At 36.2% G+C, this 12,687-nt stretch overlaps 1 protein-coding gene across 2 annotated transcripts in view; it reads left to right on the top strand.

The window, feature by feature from the left end:
• The window catches only part of LOC106661051 (inositol-trisphosphate 3-kinase B), a 350,651-nt gene that overhangs the window by 83,710 nt on the left and 254,254 nt on the right, over nucleotides 1-12,687 (top strand). Inside the window, exon 1 of one of the 2 annotated variants that reach the window (XM_014384151.2) lies at nucleotides 10,605-11,048. The exons of the other annotated variant lie outside the window; for it this stretch is intronic. Within the exon in view, the coding sequence (XP_014239637.2) occupies nucleotides 10,829-11,048 (220 nt within the window). The 5' untranslated portion in view covers nucleotides 10,605-10,828. Of the gene's footprint in view, nucleotides 1-10,604; nucleotides 11,049-12,687 lie in introns of those variants that run through there. 2 annotated transcript variants of the gene reach the window in all.

The following is a 12,687-nucleotide window of genomic DNA, read 5'->3' as shown; positions in this document are numbered from 1 at the left end:
GTGAAATCTTTACATTTGTCTACTTTAGTGACTGGTAGTTTTGTGACCCTGAAAAGGGCCAGTGTTGTGTAGTGAAGGCGTGACGATGAATCGAGGCCGAGACCGTGTGCGTGGCGCCGTTGGTGGTGGTCTGTGACCATGAGTTAGCAGTTGGCTGAGGTCCTGAGGCCGTGAGACCTCGTCGTGTCGACATTAGTGATGGTTGAGATCTCGTCGGGCTGACAAGTATGTTTCCAGGGAGGCAGTGCCCCTGCTTATATAGTGAAGAGCCCTACTCTGATTGGCTGCAGAGTGGAGGGCGAGAACATTCCATAAGTCGGAGTGGCATCTAGCGGTAACTTGTGGTAGCTACAAGTGGCCACTACATCTACAATATGATGCCGTATGAATATGTGATTTATTTGCATATGGTTATATGAAAAACTGATATCCAATGCATCTATTTTCTTGGGTGATCATAACCAGAGCTAGATTTATTCATAGAATATTGCAGCTAGATATATTTATTTGTAATTTATATCATATCATATGTATCACTGGTATATCAAGTGGTGATGATGGTATTGAGATTTTTAGGTGAACACAGGAAGAGCTTGTTTTGCTAATAAAATATTTTAGCTTGAATATTGAGTTGGATTCTATATGATACCATACAACTCTGTGCTTTTTATGCCAAGGATTTAATAGAAATTATATCTTAGGGGATGACCGTGGCATCGGGATTTCTTAGGTGAACCCAGCAATAGATTGTTTCGCAAATAAAATATTATGGGTAAATCTGTTTCGTTGGATTCTATATGATCACATATTGTGGAAAAGGTGATCACAGAAAGGGGCTTATTATATGTAGTAATAAAATATTATAGTTAGATATTTTTGTTAGCATTATACAACTGATATAGATTTGGATTCTATAAGATGCCGTATAAATATTGGACTTATTAGAAACTGATATGATCCACCATATCAAACTCAAATTGACACATCAAATTACGATATTTGAACAGGGAAACAAACTCTAGCTGTGTTCACCTAAGAAATCAACATGTCACGGACAATCCTTCAAATATAGGTTCCATATAATCCTCGATATATATTGCAGAAACTAATATCTAAGGGACTGATATCCAAGGCATATGTGATGTACCATACCGTGAATTTTTCTTATACGAACTGAAAAAATATTCAAACTCAAATAAATTTATACAATTCAAAATTAAATCCAGACAATTAATTAAGGTTTTTAGTTGAGATGAAAAAAAGTTAACGGCACGAGAGGGATTCGAACCCACGACCTTCGGCTAGATACGCCGCTGCTCTACCACCTGAGCTATCGTGACCTCGATCCACTCGGACATCAACTCCCCATCTCAGGATCGGGGTCACGATAGCTCAGGTGGTAGAGCAGCGGCGTATCTAACCGAAGGTCGTGGGTTCGAATCCCTCTCGTACCGTTAACTTTTTTTCATCTCAACTAAAACCTTAATTAATTGTCATGTATTAATTGGTCAAGTGGACCACGAAAGTAGTGAATTAATTAAATCCAGAGTTGCAGATATTGACAAACCGGAGCAAATACAAAATACATATATATAAACGATTATATTGGACTAAAGAACTACTATAATAAAAAAAAAAGGTTTGAAGCCTCATTTGTGTTTGAATAGTACAATAGATGGTACAAAAGCGAAATATGAATAAACATTCCATGGCTTTATTGATTTTCCTTTGGTTCTTAAACCAAACGGTAATTTTGGTTTTATCACTTAGAACATAAAGCCCATCAAAAAAGCCATCCTTAACCATAAAGCACTACGACAACTCACATAATATACATTTGTTAAGGTACGCATAAATGGCAGAAACAGTCATTAATGTTGCCTTGGAAATAATTGTATTAAGTTATCATTGCATTTGATCATTATAAATTGTAAGCTATTTTGACGTAAAGGAATAAAAATTGTTTTTGGCAGTGTCCTTGGCTTGGATGAATTGCAGACTGTCTATAAAGCAAATACGAGAATGATAGATTTGAATGGTAAATGGCCATGTTCGGATAGAAAATTCCATGGTAATGCCACATTAAAAAGACATTTATATTAAAAGGCAATATTCGAATAGCAGACAGTTTAAATGAAGCATAAACAGCACATCCGCATCAGAATAATAGCTGTCATTTTCATGTTGAAAAATTGTACATGCCAGCCTGCAATTTCTGTATCTCTAAATCTTCTTTTTTTCCGATTCGTTAAAAAATGGAGCGTTGAATAATTGGAAACCATTTTCTACACACGAAATAACTGCAAAAGGCGATTTAATAATTCGAGGGTAATTAAGATCCAGCATATTTCCTCTCGAACGCCGTGCTTCCTTATAATTATGACGTCCGTAGTTGGAAGTTTATCATTTTCTTAAGCGGCTTCTCTCAGGCGGAAACACGAAGTTTTGACCCTATTATCGGTCCAAATAGGCTTTTAATATCAAGAATTGGTTGTTTATTCCTGCTCGGGGGAGATCTTCGAAACAGGTCGTGGTTTATAAAATCATAGGATCGATTACGTTCATCCCGCTAGTGGTATGAGATCAAATAAGAGGAGATAATTACATATGATTAAGTCATGCAGCGATATTTTATTCTCAATTTTTGTACAAAAGCAAGTGTTTAAAACTTATCGTCGCTAGTTGTTAAATTGGCTCCATTTAATACTACTCAGGTGGTCGAGCTTATAATGTCTAATGATGCCTAATAGCCTAAAATAAGCAGGCTGTTGAATTTACCTAATTCGACGGGCTTCGGTTTATTAAATAATTAATTTACTTAATTTGAATTCAGTTGACGAACCGCTTTTTATTGAATAAATAACCAAGAATTGGAGCAATGAAATGGCATTTCCGTGATCACTTTTTTTTAAAGCATCACTTTTGGAGTCTCTCAAGGGTCAAGTATCTCTGCTTCTCTTTTGTTGCTACATTAACGACTTTCCTAATCTCCAAAATAATCTCATCTGAGAAAACATCGGTATATACATATACGGTATATACGACATGGGTATATACAACGATGATCCCATTTGCAGATTATGTAATGAGGAGGAGGAAACAGCCACTTATATCATCTTCGAATTCGAAGCACCAGCTCAATGGAGGTTTAACCTAACGAATGGAAAAAACTTAGGGAATCAAATTGCAGCAGCAACAGTCAATGACCTGATACTTCTAAGAAGAAGAATTGAGTCTATTGACTGAACTAAGGATCTTGGAAGGTACAATAAGCCAAAAGCTGTGCAGTGCCTGGGGAATACAAACCCCGCTTCCTAGTATCCTTTTTTACCATGCCATACCATACCACTTAGTGATTTACAAGTGCAATTGGAAAAAATCAAGACTTTCGATTAAGTTCTGGGCTAAAAAGGGGCTTAATCTTAATGTAGACAATTTTCAGGCCATTGTGTTTGGCACTCGTTCCGTCTTCCAATCCTTACCCTTTATCCCTCCTTTTACTATTAACAATCATAGTATTCTTTCTGTCAAAAACCTTGCGACAGTACTTGACAAGACCTTATCATGGAAACCTCATATTTCCCAGATCTCCCGCAGCGGCTTTTCCACCCTCAGCCGTGCCAGCCGCCCGTAAACTGCAACTTCTCTTTCCTATTCCCCCACATTTTGACCATCGGTGTGTGGTGCACCAGGAGCTCACTGGGGAGCTGGATGATAGAATTAACCGCTTAATTGAATTGTTCAACGTACCCTTTATTTTCGGATCCCCAAGGAGGCCCCAAGTAACTATGTACTTTGGCTTGAAGTGGTACCTTCCCACCGCAGGCATACTTCTTTGGCTCTTTCCTTTACAAACAGTATCTTTTCACTCTCCTCCTTATATGAAAACTAACCTCCTGACGTTAAGGCCTGGTTACACAGTTCGAGTTAGCAGCTGAACTGGCCTAGTCAGTTTCTGTGATGCAGCACCGAATGACTTCATCATACGATTTACTGTCGTGTGCGATTCGGTCAGTACCTCGCATCCTAGTTACTACAGGGTGGTGGGTTGTCGGGATCGGAATATGTTAGAGCTCGAACAGCAGAGTTATTATGAATCGAATGTTTGGTGTGAAAGTTTTGGAATCGGGAACAGATCAGTTCGTTGAAGTTGTTGAGGTCGTCGTGAGTAGTGAGGTTAGTAACGTAGTAAGGAGCATTGACGATTTGTCTGACGACTTTTGGTTGGACGATGGATGGCTTGGCAAAACCGCACAGTTCCCTTCCGTATGTCCAATGTGGTCGCATTAAAGTTTTGCATAAGTTTAGTTTAGAGATGAAGATCAAGATTTCGGTCCTATAAATCTTCGGTTCTTCAACTCTTCTGTTAAATTATTGTCTCGAGTATTTGACTTGAATAAAAATTCGGTTATCTCTTTGTAAAAGGCAACAGTTCAATATGAACACTGAGTACGTTTTTCATCATTCTTGCCCTCTTCTTTTTGTACTAGTATTCGATTAGTTCCAGGTGTTCTTGGATGTTGGAGGAGGTACGTTGGATAGGATTCAAGTTGGAGACCAAAATGCGTTATTGCGTACAAAAAAATTAAAATTGCGCCCGTTTATGTGGTGATAATGTAAAAAATCATATTCCAGGCGTTACCTTGAAAAAGAATGACAAACCATTCGAAACGTTCGCAAATTGAAGAATTGAGCATTAAATATCCTAGAAACTTGTTATGTTTGACATTTTCCAGAAAAATTTGACCCTTTGTAAATCGTTATTAGAGCCCTGAATTAGTTGTCATATTTTATATAACGGCTATTAATTTTTTTATATATTAAAGTTAATCCACGATCAATTTACCGGCCGGGGTATAATTTATGGCGCTCTTGTTTGCGGTTAGGGGAATTATAGAAAATAACATATTATTGGGTTGTCCGGAAAATAATGCAGGATTTTGGTATTAAACAAAAAAAAAGAAACTAGTTACTTTAAAGCAATGTTCTTTAATCAAANCTACAGAGGTAAACAAACAATATCATTTGGAAGAGGATTAATAAGTGTTGACATTCATACAAATGAGTAATCCTGTAAACGTAAACAGAATATTTTATATACGATAGATTTTTTTTAATGAAAACTTAAAATCCTGCATTATTTTCCGGACAACCCAATATTAATACCTCCTTAAAGAAATATTGCATACTGACGGTTAGCATGTCCTCCAGTTTGGACGCATCTCTATTTGTACATATGAGATTTTTCGAACGTTGCCTCCATAGAAAAAAGAAAAATCACCACAAATAGATTTGTCAAAACAAGTGGTCGATCGCCTGCGGGCAGGAACGGCGAATTCTTTGAAAATTAATACGCGCCCTGTGCACCCCCAGGCTAAACTCTTTAGTACTCGGGCGGCTTAATTTGTTCGAATGTCGCAAATAAATATATATTTCGGTCATTCCGTAGACGTAAAAATAAGAAAGTATACGTTTACGAAACCTTTTAATCTTAAATCAAAATGATAAATCATACTGTTAATGATCGACTTGACTTCCATGATGAAACTTGTAAATAAAGGTATTGCGGTTCCCATTCACTTTGGGTGAAAGTTCTCGGTAGTTTATTCATTAATAAAAGAGTAAATCATGTGCAATTAATCTCTATTAGGCGTTGCTGTAAATAACAATTGGACATATATAAACCCTCATGGACGTTTTCACCATTAGGACCGAATTATTAGGTGTTTTTACCAATATCTGATTTTAAACTTTCTTATTATAATTATTCAGAAATCGTGAGATGCGGTCTGGTGTGATGTAGGTTTCTGAAAAACATTTTCTTTATTGTGCCAACGTTTCGATCTTTATTGAGATCATCTTCAGGGTATTACTAATAATACTACATTAAGTCTGTCAAGTACAAACAAACCAGCATACATTTCCATGCCATTTATTCAAGGCCTATCACATAAATTAAATACATTTCTCTCGTCCGATAACTCAAAATAGGTTTCAAAAATTATAAAACAATCCAAACACTTTTTTCCAAAATTAAAGATTCACACCAATAATAAATCTGACGTAATCTACAAAATCAACTGTTTAAACTGTCCGGCAACATCAGTCTATGCTTGGTGGTGATTATTAGTGACCGTTAATCATTTCACGGTTTCGGAATAATTATATCTATGATTGCAAAAAACCCAAGCAAAATCCTACAGCACTCGCTACCCACCATTTTGAACACCAACACAATTTCGACTTCAAAAATTCAAAAATTTTACATACAGAAGTAATATATCAACAGAGATAAACGCAGCATCAATTACAGAACAGATACATGTCAACTCAGTCGCAGCTACGCCAATATCATTAACCAAATTCAATATAGTTTAGGAGAATAAATTTGAAAGTTGCGCCAAGGTGACGTCAGACTGTGACGTACTTAAATCTATTGGTCACTTCTAAGAAGGTTATTGGTTACAAGTGCTTATGTATAGAAAAATAAAGAGCGTGTGTTTAAAAACGAAAAGTCTACGGTTTTTTTTTATCCGATCCAATCCTGAAAAGGCCCTACAATAGATAACATACATATATCATCACATCACATTCCACACATCAAATATTTTTCACATAGTCTAATTTCCCAATTATCTTTCCTTTTCCTATTTATCCCTTTCTATATAATCCTGAAAGGATAATCTGGCCGAACCATTGCCAACACATTTTTTCCCGACTTCCTTCCCCACCCCTTCAAAATCCAACGTATATAAACACAAAACAGCAAAATCTCACTGGCACTTTCAACACGACACGCAAGAATGGCACAATTACACAGAAGACAAACTCTTTGAATGAGTAGAAATACTTTGACTGAATATAAAAAAATATATTTTTCATTGTATAAATTCACTTTTTCACATCCTAAATGTATTTGTTAAATGTAAACAATGTTTGTAAATCCCAGGCCCTGAAGATGATCTCAATAAAGATCGAAACGTTGGCACGGTAAAGAAAATGTTTTTCTGAAACCTACATCACATCAGACCTCATCTCACGATTTCCGAATAACAATTAATATCGATCAAGAACTGTACAATATGATTAAAACTGCCAGGGCAAAAATAAAATTTGCTTCTAATCTGAATAATTATCGATTAACGGTCACTAATCAGCACACATTTCTTATTATAAAAATTTCCCTCTACTCTGAACAACCTTACATAGCTTCGCCTGATATATTTAGAAATTTCCTAAACAAACCGACGAAGTTTGAAAATTATTAGAGCCCTGGATAATTCAAGTCGGGTGTCTTCATGTTCATTTAAAAGAAATTTGGCAACCTGAGGTAACAACAAGAAGTTGGATAGTTGAAAAAAATTCGAAAAATATGAAAGAAACTGAAAAATAAGTATGCAAGAAAAAAACTGAGAGCACCCTACGCGTTGGTCGTGCAGAGGCTCCTCAGGCCATCACCTGCTTTTTCGCTACCCAAAATTCCTTTGTGTCCTGGCCCCAAGATATCATCAGGTAGTTGTCTTTCCCCAGGATATGGAGACTGAATGCACTATTCTATGAGTTTTGTACGTTGAATTTTTTAATCTTGCGAAAAACAACCAGATGAGCCTTGAAATCTATTTATTATTTATTTTGTTTATTAATACGATAAGCAAACAGTAAAATTCGACGCCTTAGCTTTTTTAATCTTCAGAAGACTAGAATTCTGTAGCGCTATTTGCTCACTTTCCTTAGAAGTTCATCCTAAATCTGCTCAGGGCCCCCAAATTGCTTATCATTTCTGCCTTAGATACTATAATGATTTTAAACCAAGAGATCATATTTCGATTTCTATTAACGTCTTCAGCAACATTCTAAACACTTATAAACTTAGAGGTATAATAGGCGTATTTAAAATCATTCAAATAAATGTCCTCATATCTATCAACTTTTTCTACTATTACTTATCAAAACCCACCAATCATATTCCAAGCCTTCCACACTCTGAAACTTTAGTCTTATCTTTCAGAATTACAGGGCGAAGAGTATGGCATTCACGTCTCTTGGAAGTACATTCTGCTTAAAGCCTTGAACCTTTAAAATAAATAACTAATAGATTTCAAGGCTCATCTTTGCGATTTTTTTTAATAAGTTAAATATAAAAAAATGTAACAAAAAGCATCCAAAATCTCCAAAACCTGGAGTAATACAACAACCTGATGATATCTTACATGCCAGAGAACAAAGGAATTAACGAAAAAACAGACTGGCCAGTGGAGGATTGCAAGACCATATAGGCCCTGAACTTGGGATATTAAAAACAAGTATCTAATCTGCCGTCACGGAGTGGATCCAAAAAAGACAAAAAGAGAAGTGGTTAAACTCCAGAAGCGCTAGACATTGTAATACTTATGATAAATCAACACTCATGAAGACTGGCTGACCCACTGCTGCAACTGGAGAAGGACAGAATTACAGAAGTGAATATAAACCGGTGACTGGTACCTAAGATAACATCTATATAACAGGGGCAAGTTCAACGATGATCCCATTTGCAGATTATGAGATGAGGAGGAAGAAACAGTCACCAGAGAATGAAATTGTAGCTACGACAGCCAATGACTAACACTTCTGAGAAGAAGGATTGAGTTGATTGCACTTTACTAGGGAATGGAAGGTACAATAAGCCAGAAGGCTGCAGTGTCTGGGGAGCATAAACCCCCTTTTCGTATAGCATCCATCTCTATCATCACCATTTTCATCATATGGGTTCATCATTTTTACCCAAACAATGTAAATAGTCGCGACAATTTCGTGGTGGTTTTCGGTCTGGGAGACGAGCACCTGACCGAGTGCAGTTCAAACATGTAAATATGAATATTTATGACAGAGATTTCGTAAAGGCCGCCAAAGCGGCATCCACAATATTGAGAAGGCAGAGTTCAAGACCGATGATTGAGGAGGCAGAGGAAGATGACAACGGAGGCCTAGGAGAGTCGATCCACGCTCGATCGGAGGTGCTTGGACAGTCGCGTTTATATTAGAAAAACCATGAAAAAAATTGTCTAACGGTTTAAGACTCAAAACTGTATGAGTTGAATTGATCACCGGTAGGCACACGTTAAAAGAAGGCTTATTTCATTATTATATGCATGTTGTGTAGAAGAAAAGGATATTAAAAAAAAAATGTTAGTCTTATTACTTAAACTAAATTTTAATTATAAGAAAATATCCCCTTTTCCCTTTTATTTCGTTGCAACAAATAACCGTTGATCACATTTTATTAATTATATTGTTTATTTTTAATATAAGATGGTTATTGTTAAACGCTATTATCAATTTTGATTATTTAAACGCATAATCCTCCAACGTAGTAAATACATATTTCATTAATTGTTTATTTTATGTGAGGTCTTGGTTGAAATGAAAAAGCTAGTGTTACGAGCGGGATTCGAACCCACGACCTACTGCTCTAACCACCTTGAGCAATTGTGACTTCGCTCCTCTCGGACACCAAATCCCCATCTCAACCTACATTTTCCGCCTTTTTATCTCAACCAAGACCTTACATGAAAATAATTATTAATTGAAATAATTAATAGTCAATTATAACCGCTGAACATAAATGAATTAAAAAAATAATTATTAACTTCATTAGATTTCGTGGTCCGATTGACCAAATAACATCTTTCAATTAATTAATCTTTATGTAAGATATTGGTTGAGATAAAAAAATGGCAAAAAGGAGGGAAAATTCGAAAGGTTGTAGGTTGAGGTGGGAAGTTGGTGTCCGAGCGGATCGAAGTCACGATAGCGCAAGTGTTAGAGCAGCGGCGTATTTAGCCGAACGTCGTGGGTTCGAATCCCGCTCGTGACGTTGACATTTTATCTCAACCAATATCTTATATAAAGATTAATTAATTGAACAATAATTAACGCGCTCAATACGCAGGATAATGACAATGACTGATACGCAATTGTTGTTACTCAAGTAAGCATGAATAACTTCTTGAATTTAATTGGCTATTAAAATAATTATTTTGCTACTAAACTGATAGAAAAAGGAACGCAGCACCCTTAAATTTTAATGTTACAAAAAATTGGTTTGGTTGTAAAAGTAATACATTTAAAAGGATAATCCAATTAATTATTCTATTTATCTTAGGTTTTTGGCTGAGATTAAAAATTAGGGTCACGGGGGGATTCGAACCCAAGACCTTCGGGTCAATATGCCGCTGCTCCCACTACTTGAGCTATCGTCACGATAGCTTGCATATTGAGCCGAAGGTCGTTGGTTCGAAACCCGTTCGTGTCACTAGATTTTTCATCTCAACCAACACCTTACATAAAAATAATAAGTAATTGAAATGATCAATATGGTCAATTATGACCGCTAAACATAAATGGGTTATAAATACAGTAATGATTATGCTGACAGTTGAACAACCAAGTCAAGTATATTAAAGTATGCTTTTATTACTTTTAATAAACATATTCTTTGTATCGATCTACTAAAGGATGAAAGTAAACTATCATCGTTTATGTTGATTAATGACAATGTAAATAAAATGTTTGCGTGGTACTTAAAAAGTACCAAGCTAAAGTTTTATATACATTCATTCTAAGGAATATATATTTTTCCCATTGTCTTGTCATGTGATATTTTTCAAGTCCACCTACTAACCATCCGTTGTCCCTGTTTATGGTGAGGGAATAAGCAGTAAAACTGTTTGAAATGTCTTTATCTGCAGGATCAGTGGTGACGGCCGATGAGCTCTGGTGGGAGAACCAAGTCCAAGAAGTTTAAAGTGCCCTCGGCCGGGTCTTTATCAGTAAGCGACGCCGTTCAATGAGCCGTGGGGCAATGAATGGGCCCGTGTGTGGCCGTCGTTTTAAAGCAAGTTTAAAAACCGGGCGCATGCGTGCACCGCTTGGCAGAGAGGCCGTGAGGGCTCAGTCGGTGCTTGTGCGCGTTTCAGTGACCAGTGCGTGTCGACTCGGACCCCGTTCGGCTTTCGTATCACGTGGCTCCAAGAAGACGGATCGTAATTGTCAAATAAAAATCAAAGGTACAATTGAAAATTTTCCACAATTAAACCATCTGGGTACAAAGAATGTCACGATGCTATTGAGAACCCATTGAAAATTAAGTCCTCACTGTCCCTTCTATTAAACAACAGATCCCTTCAACATCATACCAGATGTTCCTGATTTAAATATTTACTTTTTTACTACTTAACCACATGTTGATATATACCATCGCCCTAAAGACTCTCATATCTATTTTTATTAATAATTGTCTACTTTTGACAGTACAGCTTGTGTAACAATGACAGGCATGTCAACATCTGCATAATAAAACTAGACTCCTTCACCCATTCTGATTCTTTCAGAACTAAAATGAACAGGAACATATTATGTCGGATGTTGTGGCAGTAGCATAAACTGTGCTTTTTTAGATCGTTCGTAGGAAAAATTATTTTTGGGTATGCGCGGCCGTGTACGAGAATGCGTGAGAAGTGGACAAACAATGAACTATAAGAGGATATGAGACCGACAGAGATAGAAAGAGTGAGGAGGACGAACAATGAAAGAAAAAGAGATAGAAAAAGAAAGAGATAGAATTAGTTCTAGAGAAGGACATATAGAGGTGAAGGAAAACTAAAAAGTGAAGAGAGAAAGAGAGCGAGAGAGATAAAAGTAAACTGGTGTAAGAGATAGATAGATAGACATATAAATAAGTAAATGGAAAGATAACAAATGAATCATTAAGGTGTTATTTATAAACACAGATTTTGGTTTATTAGGTACTCGGAGAGCGGAAAAATGATATGCAAAGAGGTAGATAAATAAATAGATAGATGTAGATAGATAGATCGATAGAGAGAGATAAATAGAGAGATAAAAATTGATCCATAGATATACAAATAGAGTGAGGTAGATAGATAGAGAGAGATACAAACAGACAGAGAGAGAGAGAGAGAGAGAGAGAGAGAGAGAGAGAGAGAGAGAGAGAGATTGTATATAGATAGATCGATGTACATATGGATAGACTGATGTATAGATAGATAGAGATATATAAAAAGAGAGAATCAGAGTGTCATTGATAGAGAAAGAAATAAGAGGTATGCAGAAAAAAAATCGAAAAGCTAAAAAAAAAAATTTAAGCATTTATACTTAATACTTTATTATCGTCCAGTGATTAGAAGAGATTTGGATTTAACTCATTTTCCCGAATTCAACATACTGCCAACACGACACACAACATGACACATCTACACAGAAAACAAACACTTTGAGTCCTGAAGATGATTTCTATAAAGATCGAAACGTTGATACGATAAAGAAAATGTTTTTCTACAACCTGTCGACCAGACCCCATCGCACGATCTCCAAATCATACTTTCAAACGTACGGTAGAATTTTTTGAACATATCATTTTTTTTCTACCTTTTGCGTATGTTTGTGTGTGTGTGTGTGTGTGTGTGTGTGTGTGTGTGTGTGTGTGTGTGTGTGTGTGTGTGTGTGTGTGTGTGTTTCGTTTATTGCAAATTTTTATGTTGTGAAATATTCTAGCGTTTGTAAAATATGTGTTTGGAATGAAGAGTGCATGTAAAGTAATAAAATATAAGAATAACTTATTATTTTTCTGACTCGGGTAACTCCGAAAGCAGGGATTATATTTCTGCATGTGATTTTTGCTAGAAA

The sequence above is a fragment of the Cimex lectularius genome, unplaced genomic scaffold (assembly GCF_000648675.2).
Source record: "Cimex lectularius strain Harlan isolate CLEC.00 unplaced genomic scaffold, Clec_2.1 scaffold47, whole genome shotgun sequence".
In the NCBI taxonomy this organism is placed as follows: Eukaryota; Metazoa; Arthropoda; class Insecta; order Hemiptera; family Cimicidae; genus Cimex; species Cimex lectularius.
The sequence above is the reverse complement of the archived record's forward strand: the minus strand, read 5'-3'. Positions and strand labels throughout refer to the sequence as shown.